At 39.1% G+C, this 21,218-nt stretch overlaps 1 protein-coding gene across 1 annotated transcript in view; it reads left to right on the top strand.

The window, feature by feature from the left end:
* edn3b (endothelin 3b) overlaps window positions 1-21,218 on the top strand; it is a 23,553-nt gene extending 2,335 nt beyond the window's left edge. The window contains exons 2-5 of the mRNA XM_088361395.1: window positions 8,439-8,612; window positions 8,697-8,916; window positions 17,411-17,569; window positions 19,359-21,218. Of these exons, the coding sequence (XP_088217521.1) occupies window positions 8,561-8,612; window positions 8,697-8,916; window positions 17,411-17,569; window positions 19,359-19,413 (486 nt within the window). The 5' untranslated portion in view covers window positions 8,439-8,560 and the 3' untranslated portion in view covers window positions 19,414-21,218. The remainder of the gene's footprint in view (window positions 1-8,438; window positions 8,613-8,696; window positions 8,917-17,410; window positions 17,570-19,358) is intronic.

Here is a 21,218-nt window from a genome sequence, read left to right as displayed (position 1 = left end):
TGCTTAAATAGCCATAAATAGCCAATAGAAGTATTGCTTATCTTTGCTTAAATTTGACAGGCATGACCTTGCATGGTGGCTAAGGATGCTTGGCTTTTCTCTATATGTGCGTCATATGGTAACATAATGGCTCAATGTTTGCAGATGCAGAGTACCTACATTTATTGTTTTAAACGCCTCATTTTCAGTCGTGCAAGAAAAGCTTATGCTTGCAATCAGATTCCTTTGAAAAGATAAATAAATTGGCAGCTTTGTGGCAATAAATGCCCTGCCTTTTTTGTCTCAGCCACCCACCTGGAATTAAATAATCAAGCTTATACTCTCTGCCATAAATAAACACAAGCAAACGGACAAGGTTTAGCTTAGATTAAAGCTTTCAAATAAGATTGATGTATAATTTGCCTACTTTCCAATGTGTCCACAGTAGTTGAGAACATCGGCAGAAGGTCTCAGCAGTAGGTTAGGCCTTTCACAATTACTCAGCTGAACCAACTAAATTTACCTGAGCAATCTAAAAAATCTCCTGAATATTAGGCCACCGTTGATTCTTTCAAAGTAGGTAGAAAATCATTAATGAGCACCGTGCAACTTTCTCATCATATTCTTAACGTGCCCATTTTTTTCTCAGGCTTAAGCACCTCTACTGAAGTCACCTGGCAGGTTTGAAAACTGCTGATACATAAATACTTTGTATTATTTTCTCACTAATCTTATTTTATTGTGGATTTAAACTATCTGACATGCTGTACAAAGTTAATCCTATTGACATAATGAGGTTTAAACACACAAAGGAATTGAAACCACAGTAGCTTCACACTGTCTGTTATCTCCTGCCGTTATCTTCTCACAAATTGTTGTTGGTCAAAAGCCAGTTCCTCCCATCGCAACAGTAGCACAAATCCCAACTGTCAAGTTTATGTACGATAGGTTCCATAGCAGATGTTGAAGTTTTTAGTCTTTTTTTGTTTGTTTATTATAAATACTTCTTTAGTTATTCACTTTTTATTGTTTTATTTTATTTTTAGCTAAGTCCTAATGATGATTTCAGGAGCCAAACAAAGGTCAGTTTAGTTTGGCATGCAGTTCTGCAGAAGCTGCGCATGGAACCTGGATCACATTAAGCTTCAAATGTTCACTGACCACATTTTTCCAGATCCAACATCATTTATCTGCCTGTCTCTTTCAAACATGTTACCGGAGCTCTCATAGATCCAAGGTGAAATTCCTTTTTTACTGCACCAATTTTTTTTTGCACACTATTGTATTTAAATTCTTATCTCTTATAGACCCATGTTATCACCTGTGGTACAGCCTTGCTAAAACCAAAAGATGACTGATAGAAAGTAAAACTGCTATAGTCGGTCCGATTATTATTCTTGTTCAGTGCTTGTGTAAAAGCTCATTTAGGGGGTTATTGTTATTATCTAAATTCTTTTATTCATTCATCCTCCGTATCGCTAATCTTCACGAGGGTCAAGGGCATGATAGAGAATATCCCAGCAGTCTTTGGCTGAACTGTTTGCCAGCCAATCGCAGGGCACAAATAGACAAACAGCAATTCGCACGTAGAGACAATTTGGAGTGGTCAATCGGCCTACTGCGCATGTCTTTGAGTGTGGGAGGAAACCCTTGCACATGGAGAAAACTCTCGGAAGCATGGGGAGAACATACAAAATCCACACAGGAAGGCTGAAATCGAACCCTGCGCCTCTGAATTGCTATGATTATCAACACACTTTTTCTCTTTATAACAGGTAGCTTATGACACCGGTTAGCAAAAAGTATTTGCTACAGACTGATGTCATGATTTTGACCATCATGTTTTGGGTAGACTTTTGAGGCGCTGAGACACAAAAATGTGTATTTTAATACACTGTACCATAGTTTCAAAGCACTTTGCAAAGTAAAGGCATACAAATATTGTAGCACATCACCCCAAAATGTATCAATCCTTCTGTTGGGTTTGCTTTCATTAGGTGTGCTGGAGCCCATCTCAGCTGACTGGGGAAAAGGTAGAATACACTCTGGACTAGTAGGTCCCAAAATACATTCATACCATGAATTTGGACTCATATGGCATATATTCATTCACTTGCAGAAGAAAAGTAAGACATCGGAGACAGAAAATAGGGAAAATGGGAAATCCATTAAATTGGTATTCAGAGGATCCATTTATTTGTGCAATGTTAAGTGCAGTATTTGTTAAGTAACACAACAATCTTTGCTGTCAAGAAATGTACATTGTGTTTGGATATACTACAATGTTTTTCACGACTTTAGATATCTGCCTTCAGATATTCTCCTCTCCCCATACTACACCCTCTTTGTCCATTTAGTCTTCACCACAAGGTTTTCTTTTTTTCTTTATCCTAAACCAAGCTGCCGCCTCCCTTGAAGTACTCTGGCTCCCCAAAGGGTGGTGCTGTATAGTTTGCAGGCTACTGGAAATGTGTCCTTTGTAATAGATGAGACTGCAATGCAATGCAGGGCATTAGTTCGGCTGTTGCTTATGGAATATTTGTTTTGTTTCTGTAGCACACATTCTTGGCACCAAAACCGAGCTTTCACTGAAAGTGGCTCTGTGTATCTAAGAGGAGGGCAGATGAAGAAATGACGTGATACGAGTATACTGTGCTATCTTAATGTTGGATCAAGCAGACAGTCAGACATTGGGACAAAGTATTGGTTCCTAATTCTTTGCTTGTATGTGCAGGCAACACGAACGCGAATTACAACATAAATTTTACTGAGTTGAATGGCGTACCTTTTCTTTGATATGTATTTTCCCCCTTTTTATGGAAGATGTTGCCATGTTAAGTAACAGCTTCTTGACACTGCTGATGCAGCACCATGCAATTTCAAGCATTTGGGGCCCCATAAAAAAAGTCTAACCCTGGACCCTCTATGAGCTCTTAAACCCGTCATCACCTTCCTGTTGCATCCCATTTATGGCGCCTCTGACTCTGGGGGATGTGGGGGTCAGTATCTTGCTCAAGGGATCAAACTCAGGAGCTTTGGATCATGATGTGTCACAATATATGAATACTAGAATGGAAGAGATAGTGTAACATCCGCAGCTACGCTACAGGCCAAATGCACAATTATCTTACCATCCTGAAATGTGTGGAACTCATTCTTCACCCTGTTCATTTCAACTGGCTTATACCTGCTGTTTATTGTTTCTGCACTCCCTACCTCAGAAGCTCAACATCACCACAAGGGTAAGTCTGTAGATCCCCTGGCTTTGCGCAAAAAACAATATTTTCTCATCAAACACGTGATACATGTGTCTAACAGCCAAAGTTAGCTTCCACTGCAATGTGTTACCTGCTGCTCTCTCGAGCAGGGTCCCTGTTAACTATTCCTTCAAGCAGATGTTCAACTGAGTGAGAATACACTTGCGTCACAGCCCAGATACAGTCATCGAAAAAATGATGAATGAAATGGAATCCACTACATCAGTGTTTCCCAATCTTTGGAATGTGATGTATGTATGCCGAAATAATCATGATGTTTGATGGTAATGGCAGTAATAAAAGAACATTAAACATTGCTCTGTCACTACATGTCCCTGGCATAGATATATTCGTTGTAGTAAATGCATGGTCATTTTCAGACCAGTTAAATAAAACTGGATAATGTCTCAGTCACATTTGATGTTCTGTCAAGACACACAAAATCTTCTGCTGGGCAATGTTTTGGGATGCTCTATATGGTCCTGAATGGTTTTGTGAATATTGTGGTGCTAATAAACACAATCTTTATGAATATTTATGAGATAGGATGATATATTTGACATTCACCCATAGAAATCATTAAATACTTGAAATGCCAACAACCAACCCTATCGTGGAGCTCTTTTCAAGCATTTCAAGCACTTCATTCTTTTTTTTTTTGCTTCAAACATGCCAAAAAGACACAATTCCAACAGCCATACAGCTTTACATAAATGTTTAATTTTCTCTGGATGGATATGGAAACACACCCAAACAAAAGGATTGCACCAAAAATGCAACGCTGAGCTTCACTGAAGAGGTTTCACGCACCAAAGATGAGACATTTATGAAAAGTTTTCTACATTTTTTGTTTAACCTTGAGTCTGCTGCCAGCAGGTCTGTCTGTGTGTTGAGAAAGAACGCCACACACCTGAGGCGTTGGTTTACTCATGAGTGAGTTATACAGTGTGTAAATTGTGAGCTGTAGTGAGTCATCAATCCACAGTGTCTGTCCTACCTTGTTGAGATCACTGAAAAGCATCTTTCAAGCACCGATTATGCCTTTCATCTGCATTCCTAGTTCATTATCTGCAATCTCCACAATGGCCCTGACACCAAAGTTTTTACTCACCCACTAGTGCTGTCTCAGTGCTCATTCTAGCCCGTCATTGGTGTTGTTCTGCACAGACAGTACAGTAAGTCAGACCTCTAATGCTGAACATCCTTGGGAATGTAACATTTGGAAATCAACTGCAAATGTTAGGAAAAGTTGCACAAAATGTAGTAAGTCGGGAAGCCGTCATGCACAAGATGTGGGTATATTTTCTTTTATTTTTGTGCTTCACTTAATGGCCAATCTGCTCTTCTATTGTCTGGATTCATTCATACTCCATCACCAAAAGAAGCTCAAAACCATCAAACCCTGCCCTTAGATTGCACCGCCCTGCTCGTTTTTTTAAATTAATATGCCAATATTTTTCTCATCGACTTTTCACTCTGTTAAAGGCCTTCCTCTGTTCTCCTTCTTACTTAAATGTTGCGTCCCGCCTTCTTTTCGTCTATGTCCATTTCCTCCAGGGCATGAACTTTTACTTGCTCCTGTTTTTGTCTGCCTTGTTTTCCTCACTGCCTGTCTGATTCCCAGTGAACTAGAGTCAACAAGTTATGACCTTCATTTCATACTTTCTCTAAACTCCTACGTGATCCCTTCATTAGTGTGTTCCCTTGAAAATTACCTTGACAATAGCGCGATGGCTTCCACAGGAATGTCTGGCATGCACGTGGCCGAAACAGCTCAGGTCAAATTTGGGTGAAAAGAAAAGATAATGATGAATGTGCGCTGTGAAAGAGAGGAAAGACCACTCTCACGTCTTGTGTGCTATGTATCAATTATTTGACGAGATGATCACATTCGTAAGTGGAAGTCCAAAGGTAATTTTCTTGTCTGAGAAAGCATTTTATGACAGATGAGACTATACTTTAGTGTATGTATGTCATGGATACACATGCCCCCCAAAAAATATGTAAAGTGTCAGCAACACTCCTTAAGGAGGTTATACACACATACCAATTTCAACAGATTTTAAGAAAAATAAGATCAGGGAAAAAAAAAATGTCTTCCTGTCCTTATAGACTAGATGTCGCCATTATTTGGGTGATATAATTTTTATTAATATACCTTTCAATTATTTTTATTATTTTTTCTGAAACAATCAGATTAACCCGTGTATGCTTGAGCAGAATTATGATAATTGGAATATCACTGTCAAACACACCATCAAACACATACGGCATTTTCGCTTCTTACTTTTTTCTGACGAGAAAGACATTCATGTCCTTCAACACACTAATACAATAATCGGTTTCCTCCTTGTTCCAGACGTGTGGTTCTGTGCATGCTTGTTTATCTCTGCTTGTATTTTCAGTGTGTTGTGTGCCAGATGCCATGGATACAAGTAGTTCAAAAGACCAAGATTCCCTGCGAACAGCACTTGCACAGAACACAAATAAATCTTCTGTTTAATGGAGGTGTTCTGATAGCTGTGGGTAGAACCAAATGTTAATCTTATAAAAGGACTCACTTATGTTTATAACAAAAATAAGCATATTTGGATTTTTGCAGGTGTTTACATGGCCTTGTGCAATTGCAATATTGCTAACATTCAGATTTTAAACAAAAAACGTAAACATGGCCAAAGTGTATGATATACTTGACTGACGGAAGTGCTGAAAATAGTCATAGCGGACTGACAGACTGACAATTACACACCCTTTAAACTGCTGGCTTAAAAACCCGACCGACCCTGGAAATTAGGTGAATTTGCCCTAACTTTGGGATGTTTTGCAAAAGGGGCGAACATGCAAAGGATCGAATCCTGCACCCCTGAACTGTGGTGCTGATGTACTAACAACCAGATTTTATATTATTTTGGAGGTAAAGTACAAATGCGGTCCTCAACCAGCCAACGCATTATGGACACGATTTTGGGCTCCACTGGACGCTGATGTTTAGCGGGTGGTGACTCCAGTGTAGTTGAAAGCTTTTCACTTTGAAGACAGATGACATCCCACAAATGCGGGTTGCTTCTGTGTCTCTGGCAACAGCATGAGCAACAAGTCACATCCTAATAAGTTATTTTTTATGTTATGCGTCACATTTGCTATCATAACCACCAAACAGGTTTAACTAATACAATCGTCACTCCTGACCGCGTTACATCATCTACCATTTGGGGTGGGCCCGCGGAGGCAGCAGCAGGGAAGCCCAAACATCTCCACCAAGACACTAATCTGTTTCTGGGTAATCAGCTGTCAAAGCATTCATCATCATCTGTCATCAAGGGATTCAACTTGGTCCACTTTACATCCAGTGATTTTTTTTAAAGATGATTTAAAACAGGGGTGTCCAAGTCCAGTCTTCGAGGGCTGCATTCCTCCATGTTTTCCAAGTTTCCCTCGTTAAACTTGGAAAACATGGAGGAATGCAGCCCTCGAGGACTGGACTTGGACACCCCTGATTTAAAATGAGGGTGGCACGGTGTAGCAATGGTTAGCACGGCCGCCTCACAGTTAGGAGGGTACGAGTTCGATTCCACCTGCAGCCCTCCCTGTGTGGAGTTTGCATGTTCTCCCCGTGCCCGCGTGGTTTTTTTCCGGGCACTCCGGTTTCCTCCCACATCCCAAAAACACGCTTGGTAGGCCGATTGAGCACTCCGAATCACCCCGAGGTGTGAATGCGAGTCCTGATGGTTGTTCGTCTGTGTGTACCCTGCGATTGGAAATCGGTTCAGGGTGTCCCCTGACTGCTGGGATAGGCTCCAGCATGCCCGCGACACCCGTGGGGACAAGCGGTATAGAAAATGGATGGATGGTTTAAAATGAATTGCAATTGTGTAGCTGTTGAACTTTTAAAACTCACAATAAAACACATTACATACATACATTACATTATTCATTCACATAAGGATTAGAATTTAGCTGCCATAGAGAATTAAAGATATATCTGTGATTCATACGTAATTTTCACACAAATTTCCCACAGTACTCTGATCTTCGATGCCCAAGTGTTTAATTAAAAACTAAAACATAAAATTGGGTGGTAAAACCACGTCTACGGTTTCACTCTTTGAACTCCCCAAGTGTTTTGCCTTTTTTATGGTTTGGTGTGTTTTCTGGGCGACGACCCAGCTGAAGGGATCAGGTAATGACAGAGGAAAACATATAATAAACACAATAGAACCTGAAAGAAATGTGCTGAATGACAAATGGCATAAGTGTTTGTGTCCTTGGGTCTCATTGCAATAGAAAAATACAATGTGTACCAGAAAGTAAATAATTTTATTACAAAAGAAAATTTAAATTTCTTTGTGTGCTTGTGTGTTTTTTGATGTTCCATTTATTCTTTAGCATTATGTATTTGTCTTTTTGTTTGCATCATTCCTGTTTGCATTTGTAGTGCGTTTGCCTATTGTTACTTTTGGACGACTCCTGTAAATGTTTTAGGAAAGATTGAACAGTATGTTCAAAAATCCTGGCACTGGTATTTCTACTTGTGAAATCACCTCATTTTATGTTCCTCACCAAGGCGCCGACTCCACTTATGAACTAAGAGGCATCTTCTCATCTTGGCCTTCCCCGGAGGGCACCGAATGTTATTTCCAGGAAGTCTCTTATATAACCCAGCATGCATTTAGATATTGAATGTTACATGTGGCTGCTTAATCCTGTTTTCTACATACACCTGGAGAGAACTGAACCATGAGAACTGAGATTGTACACTGTGATGGTACAGGAAATAGATCCTCACCATTGAGCTGGACACATATTACCGAGCTCATGCAATGTTATGATTACATAGCTCTACCCCTAAATAAAACGAAACATAGCCCCATTCCTATGCCTTGCATCAACAGCAGCGCAAGTGGAGCCCTCCCTTTCACGCGCATTTGATGAGATGGGGGGGCGAGGTGTCGCGGTGGTGCACCCCAGCCTATCCAAAGCCCATCGATCTTTATTCGGGGTTTATAGGGGGCGGGCAAGCACGCTGCTCTGTTCTCCAGATGCTCCGAGACTGCGATACGTTGAAGAGTTGAGGCATATCAGTTTGTTGCAAGGACTAGTAAAGACAGGTCGACACAGAATTGCGCGCAGGATGTACGACGTTAAGGTACAAATATGAACGGAACGGAGGAATAAATAATGTCCTTTTTTTGTTTTTACCAGATCTGCACATGGACACCAGTGGATTTTTACATATGTTGGATTAATATGACCACTTCGCTGCATTACCACCAGGCTTTAAAATTTGGGAATATTTAACACACGAAATAAGGATCTTTTCCCATATGCCGGCGAGAATCATGTTTTACAAAATCCTTGCTGTGATTTTCTTACAAGGTACGTGGATTTCGTCGTTGTGCAAGCTGTTCCCCATTTTCCCTCTTTTCCTAATACTGTAATATGTTTCCTGTGCAATACAAGGAGTCTTGAGGTGCGATACTTGGGTCATATCGGAGGTCAGCCCCGGAGGTGTCTCGGGGTCCAGCACGGGGCAGTTGAACTCCGGCGGAGTCGCGGCTCGAAAGAATTCTGACGCGACGGAACCAAAGTCCAGATCGAAGCGCTGCACCTGTTATTCCTACAAGGATAAAGAGTGCATCTATTACTGCCATTTGGACATCATCTGGATCAATACTCCCGAGTAAGACATCATTTGTAAAATACGGCACATATTACCAACAAGGACAAAACCAAATGTTGTAGTTGAAATATAAATAAATAAATAAATAGATAAATAGATAAATAAATATGCGCTGTAATTTATTAAATTATGTTGAATTAAAAAAACACCTGTAGCCCGTATCGGTAGATTAAAAACAATAGATTACAAATAAATGATCTTTGATTAAATTTGACTGATACTGACACATATACAGTTATACATATTGCATTTTTGCCCTTACTCATTATTTTCGATTTTTGGTCTGCAGTTCTAACGCTGACAGGTATCTCTGACCTTTTGTCTTATACTATATAAGAAAAAAAATCATACCTACATATAGCTTTCCCTGGTCCATAGTTGTTACATGTTCCTGAAGTGTTGGTATATCTGGAACGAAGATAATTAGGTAAGGTTGGTTGATAAAAACAGGAAAAAACTCTATTTAGACATTTCAGGAAAGTTTGCATAATTTCCATACCTATTTTTCTGTGGGTGCAGCTGATTGTTTTTCACACGCTCTGACATATTTGGGGTGAGCTGGTAAAGCAACATTTTACATTTATTAATTTTTATGATTAAGGTAACAGTTCTGTTCTACTTCTGTGATGCGGCATCTGTAGTTGTAGTACACTGATAGGATTTAAACGACTTGGCGGGGATGAAGGTTTGCGACCCGATTTGGAGATAAGATTGCTTCTTGAGGGGTTGTTGAGCAAGCAGTTTCACGCTGCATTATTTCCTTTGAGGTTTAAGAGAATGCGACGTTCAACCAGGAAGAGTGTAGCGACTTTGCAATTGAAGTTGACTAAATCTTACTACCGAATGTGAATATTTGTGAAATTTTGTTCTCGGGGCATATAAATACCTGTCAAGCCGCAATGCAAACATTTTAGTAAACCACACCAGAAAGCTTCAGGCACCACAGGTCAGTTTTCAAGTCATGGCATGCCCAACAGAAATACCTATAGGTCATTGTTTGACAGAAGATACTACAGATATTATTTCAAATACCCTCTCAACTTTATGCAACTTTCTTCCTCTGACTCTCCTAATTTTTTCTAGGGACCTAATAAGGAGGATTTCCAGTTACTGTAATTAAAAAAAAACATGCTCTTGTCAAACCCGACTTCAAGATCACAAAGGCTTAATGCTTGAAAAAAGCAATCATTCACAAACACGGATGTTAAATATGACCTTTTCAATTGCATCATTATTTTTCAAATCTCAAAGACAAACAATTAAATAAAAGTAGTACCCAAAATGCACCTCAGCTACGGTAGTCGTCCTGTCTTCTTTAATGATGGAAAACTAGCATAGCTACATGAATTTAATGTGTCCAAGATTCAATCCAATACAGTTGGAGTGCATTCTTTTTTATTTATTTTATGTTTCAGCAAACACATAGTATGATGCTATTACACATATTCAGCTATTAATTACTTGAATTGTTCAAAATGCTTGGAATAAATTAAAAAAACGTAAAACAATACAAAAACATATACCAATAGTTTATGTGGCATTGAGGTTAACCAAAAACATATACCAATAGTTGATGTGGAATTGAGGTTAACTGGAAGTCAGCCATGTTTTCTCTTCCTATTTGGCGATCAGTTCCATGAATCGCTCATTGAAAGTTGATTGTGGCATCTGAGGCATAAAAATAATTGTGTCTTTCGTCAGCAAAACTCTATCATTCCTCCAAGGCTTATACAGTTCTCACGTTTGAGAAAGTGATCTAACCTTTGACCTTAAACATCTTGAATGGGTTTATGGGCTTTAAAGGAAATACAGTGACAGGGTTGACTTGGGAGGAATGTGTGGGAGGATGATGCAGCAATGAATTTATGTTCACCTTGGTTGAACCTTCAATCACAATGGATTTGAGAAAAAAATGAGCTTAATATGCACCTTGATTGACAAGTACAGTATAGTATATCTGTAAACTAGCAGTATGTGCACATTTTACACCAGTCAAGTGTCTTCATGTTTTGGCAGTTGAGTGAAATGTTGGGTTGTGTTACACAAGAGTACTTTGAAAGACCCCTCGGTAGAATGCAGTCCTCTGCTAAGGTGAAAAGAATGTAGTCTGCATATTAACAAAAACTGGCAAAGAAGATATGAAAGTGTTACTAAAATTGGTACAGTCAAATGTAAATGAGAGAAAAGAAATCTCCTTGGTCATTTTTATTCGGAAACTGCAATGGGCCTTGCTTGTATTCCAGAAATCGCAAACATTCATGGATTTCAATGCTATTTTTGTTTTTGCGTAAGATGACTAACTAAGTAACAAATAGGGGTGAAAGCAATACATCTCACCTTCACACTTGGCAAAGGTAATACATATTTCATGGCTCCTGGTAGACCATGAGGCATGACTGCTGTGTGAGGAAGCCAGAGTCCATTGGACTGAAGCTATGACATTCTAGCCATTTGGCAGCACTACTTAACCACTGTGCTGCGTGTTAAGATTGAGTAATCCAGAGGAACCTCTGGAATCAAACAAACTGTTCTTGTTTACTGGTTGTCCCCCCCAATTCGGTTTTATAACAAAAACCACCATTGGAAATTATGATTGGAAATAATAAATTCCTGGGTATATCTGTTGCCTGTAAGGATGGGCGTGATAATTAATCGATTTATTAATTTTAAATAAATCTGTCGACTGTGTGGAAACCAACAGAAAAGCCGTTGATCGAATAGAGTCAGCTTCATCCATGCAGACTTTTTTTTCGTTGGGCTGTAATATTATGAAGGTGTAGTCTGATAAATTGACATTATGCCCAAAGAACATTAGAGCACCAACTTTTTGTTCAACATTTGTACTTTTGGGTGAACTGGCTGTGATCTTTAGAAGAAATAAAAATAAAAAAACAACTACAACAACAGTACTGTCAGTGAACTCCATCAGAAACAGGTGATTTAGGGGGTGATAAATAACCCAAATAATGAGGTCTGCCAAGTGTTGTCATGAACACATTGTAGAAAGAGTTACTGCCTTGCTTTATAGAGGTAAAGTCACCATTGGCTCACAATCCATTGGTGGGCCACAGTTGCTATCACTCTTATATGTTCATCTTCTTGTTTTATTTTTCCTGTGTTGTTTACTTGTATGTACGTTGTGAACTCTGTCTTGTCACCCTGGGATAGTGAGAAACGTAATTTCGATCTCTTTGTGTGTCTTGACATGCGGAGGAATTGACAATAAAGGAGACTTTGACTTTGACTTTGACTTTGACTTTGAAATATCCATTAAATGTCTTAGGGTGAATTGGCAAGAGGCTGACTTGAGTGCAAGAAGAAGAGGGTTTGCTTGGGAAACATGACCGTTGACAAACCAGTGGGTTTACTTTCCTTGGAAAAGTGACACCATCTTATCTCCATGGTTGTTTCTCCTTGTCATTTTTGAATACCTTTTTTTTTTTCCAGCAAGACAGTATTTTCTCTGTGGTCTGTCTTCTTTTGCCAAGATTGCTGTGGGCTATTTCAATTTAACAACACTCCCTTTCACCGCCTAGCAAGTCAGGACAGATTGACATATTTGAATGTCCTCACTGTATACTGATATACATACATGTAAAGTACAAATTTGATAGTGAGCATAAAATCTTCGCCACAAAAGGGGGATAACATTTTTTTTGAAAAGGTTTCCTTTTATATTAAACATTTCAAACCGCTGGATGGAACAGAGTGTTTTTTTTTTTCTTGGCATCACTTTGTGTTATTTCCCAAGTGGCCCCTTGCTATTTTAAGATTTATGACTGTGTGATGTGAAAGTGGATCATTATACTTGGTGTCTAGTGCTGACATTAAGGCACACTGGAAAGGAACACAGTGTTATTTGATAGAGACCAAGACAAGACCAAGAATTTTGGGAGTTGAGACAGAATCAAGACCAAAACCGAGACAATCCATGACTGTAACAAGATCAAGTCCATAAAAATGTATTTGGTTGAAAGCATTCTCCTTTTAATTAAATTTTATTTTAAATACACACAACCAAAAAACACTTTCAAAGCACCATATGCAAAACCTTTTTCCTATTTATTAAAAGCTGCGACCCGAGAGTGAGGATAAGTGGTTCGGATAATGAGATTTCTTTGTGTTACTTGCAATTAACGTCATCTTAGAGAGGCAATTTGTTACTTTTTTGCTGGTAAAGATGCCGGTAACGATAATATCATCTGTTGTCATGATTAGTCAAAACAAAAAAGTTTGTTAGGCATGCACAAGTTGCCACATTGCCCAATCAGCTCCAAGTATGGAACTGTATGTCCCACCTTTCCTGATCATATGACAGTGGAACAGTCCCAGATTGATACTGAGAACTTTTGTGAGTGATTCACACATCAATCTGGCTCTTGCCAGGTTATCATTGAATTTGCACATAGCAGTGTGTTTTCATTTGCATGTTGTTTTGCAGTCTTTGTGGTTGAGGAAGCCAAATTTAACCTTTGGTTTGGAGGCCATAACTTGATCTGGGATCTCCTTACTCATTTTAGTACTCAATTCGTGCCCCTTTCCATTTTCACTTCCCCATTTAGCCAAGGTTTTGTCCACTTTCTGCCTTCAAATTTTCAGGTGCACAAGGGACATGGAAAATGCCCTCAGTCAGCATGGCACACTCTGATGTGCCAAATTCCCAAACACTTTAACGGAGACTTTCATCTTCATGAAAATCAAGATGTGCCCGTTTTCACATTCGAGTGTGGTGTCTATGAAAATAGAGCTCTCATGTTTGTCTTTATATTAAATCACGTTTTCCTGATTAAACACCAATGTATTTTGGGTTGTGGTTCAACGGCTAATGGATAACAACAATGGATAGGTGATTCAGATATCTGTAACTCATTTCTTAGAGAAAAGAACATTTCAGAGACCGGCAACTTTGTTCTTCCTTTCCAGATTTGTCATTTCAGATATTTGCAGTCATTGCCATTCATGTGTATGGCAGCTGCAACTACATATGTGTACTACAGATAGTGTATCTGAAAATGAATTACAAATATCTGTAACTCGAGTTTGACATACATATGCAAGGCATTTTAATTAGCCATCTTTCCAGTTCAAGATATCTTTAATTCACCTCAATCCAAGATAGCTGTCGTTCCTTCTTAGCTATCGCAAATTAACGTGTCCTGATCGATAAGTTAGTTTTTATTTTTGCTGCAGGCACAATATCCAACAAGCCTGTGAGTAGGGGGTTATCATTATAGAGTTCTTCGAGAGGCAACCCATCCGTCATTGCAATGACAGTTTAAAGACGTGTCATTATACTAAGTCAAAATCAACTGTCTGTCAGTGGTGGGGCCTAGCAGGCTGCTCTGGCAGTCAGAAGCCCCTTTGTGGGTACTGTCACATGTTTTTATTTTTGCAGTGATATGACTCAATGTCAGCAGAAGCATGTAAGACCCTTTTCAGCTCGGGGCCCAAGGGAATCTTCTGCCTTGCCTATCATGTTGCAACACCTCTAATTGATTGGCCAACTGCTGATCCACGGATGTCCTCTCTTCGTGCTCTGCTTGCTTCTTCTACTCTGTTAACCTGATCCCGCTACAAGGCTTCCTGAACTTGGATGGACTTTGAATAATTGGCTTTAAAGCAGATATCAGTCTAAAGTGGATGAGGATGAAGCCAGCTATCAAGCTTGTGCTCTTCACTTACTGACATCATTTAGTTTGTAAATTAAATCTTCTGGGAGAAAATGAGTAGCCGCTACAGTGTCTTTAGGCAAAGCGACATTTTCAGATTTTTTTACAACTTTTCTCCTCGTTAACCGATGTCTATCAGCGCCAAGCTTGAAGACAGAATACATGTGTATAACTTGCCAGACGAGGACAATTAATCTTCTTTCTGTGACAATGTGTGACCACTTGCAGCTACCTCACAAACAAATCCATGACATTTTTTGTTTATCCTTGTTGTTTCATTTTCTCTTACCATCGTGTGTTTGTGTGTCAGGTTCAAAGTCAAGGAATTTTAAAAGAAATATGGGGTAGTTGGTGTGAGGCAAACAGCTTACCTATAAGGTCTCCATGTGTACAAACTGAAAGCACAGTGGCCTTGCAGATTTGGCAAACCACTCCAAAAAAAGAAATGTGAGTCCTGGGTTTTTTTGTAGGTTTTATTGCTTAAAGGGTTAAAACGGTTGTGTTGAAACAATTGAATCAATTCTGCGTTTATTCAGTCTGAATTACGAACAATAGTCATAGACATTTAGTCAGAAATTGAGTTGAGAAGATTAAAAGGGAGGGTTGCATGATTAGCACGTCAACCTCACAGATAGGAGGGTGCGGGTTCGATTCCACCTCCGGCCCTCCCTGTGTGGAACTCCCTGTGTGTTCTCCCCGTGCCTGCGTGGGTTTTCTCAGGGGACTCTCGTTTCCTCCCACATCCCAAAAACATGCTTGGTAGGCCAATTGAGCACTCCAAATTGCCACTAGGTGTGAGTGTGAATGCAGATGGTTGTTCATCTCTGTGTACCCTGCGATTGGCTCCAGCATGCCCACGACCCCCATGGGGACAAGCGGTTTTGAAAATGGATAGATGGATGGATTTAAAGGGGAAATAAACAATCAGTTTCTTTACAATAATGTGCACGCCCATGACCCAGTGAGAAGAAGCAGTACAGAAAATGGATGGATACATTTTGGAAACACAGTATTGTGATTAATATTTCATTCATTGGACTAATTTAAAGTTTTTGTTTTTTGAAGGCACGGAATGGAAATGTGCAGAAGTCAGCAGTAGGTCTCCCTTTACCTACGCATATTTGTTTGCAGTCAGTTCAAATTCCATGGCAGGAATTTTGAAAGAATCTTTCATAGCACTGAAAGAGCGAGCGAGAGGAATGATTAATATTCTACATAGCCCATCAGAGGTTCAAGTTTTTTGCACTACATAACAGTCTGATTATATGAGACTTAGTAAGAGTTGGTACATATATAATGCCCAAACTCTTTTGACCGGAGATCCACTTTTCAAGCAGCCCACCTCCTGCGGTTGTCGAGTTCAGTGTCAAAAACACAAACCCACACACGTTTCCAAGCTTAGAGAACCTAACTATGCAACACTTTTTCTTGTTGTCATACAACTCAGCCACACACTCGCACACACATGCATACGCATTGTTACAGGCATTCCATGATAAGCAATAGCCATAACTAACCCTAACGGGAAAGCACTGCCTACCTTCCAGGGAGGCCTGACAGTGGAAGGCAGAGAAAGGGAAGCACTTCTGTAGTTTTTTAAAAGAAAAAGACCAGAGCCGGAACCGAACCCTGCACTCAAGTGTGAATGTGTATTTATTAAAAGACAAAAGTAGTAATGCCTCATACAAGTTTAATGCACATTATTGGCAGACATGAATTAAACAGCAAACCAACTTGAGACAAGAACAATATTTGTCACTATAAGCATGTGTTACATGGGACCTGTTACATGCGTGGTTCAGTGGTCATCTCCCAACCCAGAAGCTCGATTTCCGGCCATTGTGACTATGTCGAAGTATTCATGAACAAGATACTGACCCTCCAGAGGAATTCAGTGTAAAGTGCTCTGAGAAACTCGCTATATGATTGAAAGACTATTTGCAATTGTTAACATGAAGTATTGAAGTTGTTACTGGCTGTTCATTGACTAATCTATACAGAACTCAGTGATTTTGTTGGCGTAGACCAGGGATTGTCATGAGGTGGTCAGCGGTATTGCAGGTGGTCCATGAAATTGGAAATGGAAAAATAATTATACCATTTTCAAAATAAAAGTGATTTATGATTTAATCTGGCCTTATGTTCCAGCTAATTTTGTGAATCATTTACCCATCCAAATTATGTCAAATGTACCTGAGATTCCCAAAATAGACATACAGATGCAAATAAATAGCCTCTATAGATGTAACGTCCTAAAATGGAATACTATTCCGCCAAAGTAGTGGTGCCCGAGTTACTTCTTGGTGATCTCTTGGACTAAACCAGTTGAAAACCCCTGGCATAGACAATTGTTCTCATGCATGAACATATTAAAGCAAGCTAACCAAATATAGTAGTATACTTTTTTCTTACTTAGGTTGCTTTGTTAACCTTTTGGGGGAGAGTAAAGCCAACAGCAATACTTTTCAAACAATACTTTTCAAATCAAAGTAAGACTGTCTGGCCATTAAATACAAAGAAAAACACATTCCAGATTTGTTTCTAAATGCATTAAACAGAAAAGCTGAAAGCATAAAAAGAGTGAGAACACTTTAGTACTGAATTGTTGACATAGAAGCGTATGTTAGCATACATATTCACTAGTCTGTAGATCTTCCTCCTTCTGGATTCATGCCCGATTCACAGATAATGCAGCCTTTAACATGTGTGGTTCATTGAAATGTTCTGTCATTTATCTTGTGATATGCCATCAAATATGAGGACATTTGTTTAGGCACGTTTTGCTTCCATTGAACAAAACAGCCTTTCTTTTTGGAAACTTGCAGGCGTACGGTACCCTATGGAATGTCGAGCTACCAAGGATCCCAGCGAATCCGACGTGCTGTTGCTGGACGACCGAGTGAGCACCAGCAAAGAGACACTCAGCGCTGCCTGTGTGCTTCTCTGGATGAAGACCCAGAGTGCCATCTTTTCTGTCAGTCAAGGTCAGTTCCATTTTTCGTTTTCACTCTGTTCTTTCTTTTGGTATGTTTGTTGACCGGCTCAGTTACAAATGAGCGTTTGCACCAGCCAACCAAAGCCTCTCCTCTCACTTTTGTTCATCTGTGTGACGCCCCTCCTTATGCACACACATACAATACAATACAATACAATACAATACAATACAATACAATACAATACAATACAATACAATACAATACAATACAATACAATACAATACAATACAATACAATATGTAGTACATCCTTATTTATATCGCACTGTCACAACAGCTATTGCAGCAACAAAATGCTTTACAAAACATATAACATCAAATAGTAACAATAATGAAAAATAAATTGACTGTAATTGAAAAGGCACTCGAGTCGCAGGACTGCCCAGCATGGCATAGTGCAGTCTACAACACGGTAACACGGGTTAACTTAACTTGTACCACCTGTACAGACTTCACATGTGCTCCTGTGTCCGAAAATAGAGCCCTAAATGTCAAATTGGATGCCACCATTGCAACTGACAGACCTGACTTCGGACTGAGAAAACACAAAGGACCGCAAACCTTTAACTCATTTATTCAAAATCTAAATAGTCTTACTATAAATATGTATGTGAGGTTTTACAACAATGTTCCATTTTGATGTGCTCAAGGGGGAATGTTTCTACAGACTTCACATGCACCAACGTGCATGGTTTATAGCAAGAAACATGCTTTGAAATCCAACTGTGCTCAAGGTTGCTTATAGAAAAATTATGTAGAGACCTCCCCAGTGGAATAGACTTGGACAACTTAGTATGGTGATTTGACTTGACAAAAAAAATGCACAGAAATCTAAATGTTAATTTCCTTAAAAGTCTAGAGCAATTAGCATTTTTTTAGAAAAGAGTCTAGTTAGTATTTACCTTTCGAAACAAACATTCTATGCAGTCACTTCATCAAATCTTTATTGGCGCTCTACATGTGCATTTTAAATGTACAAAATATTACATTGTAGAACTACACGAATAAGCCTATTCCCCAATGTCAAAGAAAGGAATTGTTCTAATGTTAGTCAAATCGTCACAGCAATCTCCTAATACCACACAAATATGTTTTCTGGGGCAGTGATCTGACATCATAAGAAGTTGATTTCTCAGAAATTTGGTGGTGCCACAAGTAACAAACTTCATTCATTCTGTGACCCCATTTGTAACTCTGAACATTCATAAACCAAGATAACTTTTTCCATCAAAATAAATGGAATGCAGGGAATCCGTTTCAGACCTCAATTTATTATATTTACATTCTTCCTCTTGAATAGCCGTCAGCTGTTCAAAGATCAACTTGCATTAAATTAATCTTGAATTACAGTAGAAGTAATGCCCCGTTCATGTACATCATACATTTCATGCTGTTGAACCTTTTTGACAGTACAGTACATCAGCTTTCTATCTGCTGCCACTGCGGAGACATCAAGTTTTATGTCTGCTTTTTGGCCATTCTCAGTCATTAGTCACCGTGATGCCAAAAACGGAGAGAAACAGCACAATTATCGCAACAGAATGATGGCTAAATATTGCGAAAAGCAAAATACAAATGCGTCCACTCCGAGACAGTGCACATGATGAAATTTATGTAACCAGAGGCAGATTTCTTTATCAAAATTTTACTTTGGCAATTTGAAGCAATTTCATTCCGTCTTCATTGGATCATAGCTTTTCTCTCCATAGAGAAATAGAACTTTCTCAGGAGCCAAGTGAATTTGTGTTGTAATTTAATTTTGTGTTTTCCCATCTAAGCTCTCTGCAGACTGGACCAAAACCGAGTCTTCACAGAGTCCCAAGGCCTGGCTGACAGTTGGACGCTTCCTCATCTCGTGCTATTTTCTTCAGGGAGCGGATCCATCTCTCATCTTCAGCCCATCATTCTCTGCTTGGCACACTTGCTTCCACAGGTACACTCCCATTCAAGGAAAGAACTTTGGAGATTGACACAGCCGACATTCCTAGGCATCATAATTCTGGGAGCAAGTTCCATCAGGCCGCATGCTTTTAAGAACACTTCAGCAAATTCGATACAGTTCCCTGGAGGCTAATCTCTTTTGACTTCTCTCCTGATCACCAAAAGGATTGCTTTCACCTTGAAAATCCCATGTGACCTTATTGCCGTGCTTGATCAGACTCCCTCTTTGTATTCATATTACGTAAATAACATATCTGCTAACATATTGTGGATCAGAGTTTCTTTCAAAGCGATGAGGTGAGCTGTAAATGTTGAATAAGCCATGGACAACATTTCTACATGGATGTTGGTCAACAACATTTTGAGTTGGGGTTGAAAGTACTGAAGCACGATGCAATTTTACAACTCATAATAATGAATAATAGTAAATACTGAGACACTCTTCTACGTTGTATAATGATGTTTTTCATGATGTTATGTTTAAAATTAAGATCTCATTTTGTACATATTTTAACAGAATAATATAAAGGTATATAAATATTATTAATTATGTAAACTTTACTCTGTTCTCTGTTACACTAACCTTAACCCAAGAGAAATGTGATATTATTTGACTTAGGTATACATTTTATAACAGAGCTCTATTTTGAGCAACAATTGGGCAAGCAAGAAATGAGAATCAATACTGACAATGTGGGCTGGAGGAATGACTAAGTATGGTTGAAAAACAATGTAGTCACAACCCGTGTCAGGGTCATGCCTAAATGTCATGTATCTCAGAGCCAAATATTTAATTACTTTTCCCTTCAGGAATGATTTATGATCATGATGTACTGCTTGAATCTTTTTATTACAAATGGAATGAATGACTGACATTGATGGGGAGGTGATGATAGAATGTGATGCTCAGTTTCAATTAGAGGATAGAGTTTTTCAATAATCAGAGAAACATGGAATAACACCAGTGAGAGTTTGTATGTGCAATGTGTGTTGAATTATCGGAGGGCATTATTAATAAATGACAAAACACCTCGATCGAGATGGAATCTTTATCGCTGGTGAAAAAATGTGTTGCCCACGGCCTCAGCAGACTGTGGTTGGACTTTCGTATGGAGCTTATTCACAGAGGGAAGTCAGTAATATAGAGTGAGAGTCAAATGGCAACATTTCCTTTAGCCCCTGGGGCTAGACTTTTTCTTGCCCGACCAATAATTACTAGTAGGTCCCATTCGACCACTTTTGCAAGTAGCCTCTTAACATATACGAAGCAAACACTATTTGCTTGTTTGTCTTGCATACCTTAGTTCCTACAAGTCTTTATGTTGTTGGTATATTTGTGCTGGGTACGATAATAGTGTCATGATGTAGTCAACTGGAGAGAGGAAAGGAACACTAACTTTAGTGGGACCTGAAGCTAATACTGGGGTTACAGTGTTGTGTATTTATGATAATTTACAAATGTCTTTTTTAAGGTTCCATCTAAACTTTTGGTAAATCATTCAGTGTAATTCAAAGAGATTTATAATTAAAAACAAAGCAAACAAAGTATTCGCTGACTCTTGCCTTTTTGTACACTCTTCACCTTGGGTCTGAAAGCGGTGGATCTAAAACACGTTTAAATGAATCTCTCTCTCTCTCTCTCTCGCTCTCTCGCCTCTCTCGCTCTCTCATTTTTCATCATTTTTATTTAAAAGATG

This window comes from Syngnathus floridae, chromosome 2, assembly GCF_059516105.1.
Source record: "Syngnathus floridae isolate MCC-2025c chromosome 2, RoL_Sflo_1.0, whole genome shotgun sequence".
NCBI classification, from domain to species: Eukaryota; Metazoa; Chordata; class Actinopteri; order Syngnathiformes; family Syngnathidae; genus Syngnathus; species Syngnathus floridae.
The sequence above is the reverse complement of the archived record's forward strand: the minus strand, read 5'-3'. Positions and strand labels throughout refer to the sequence as shown.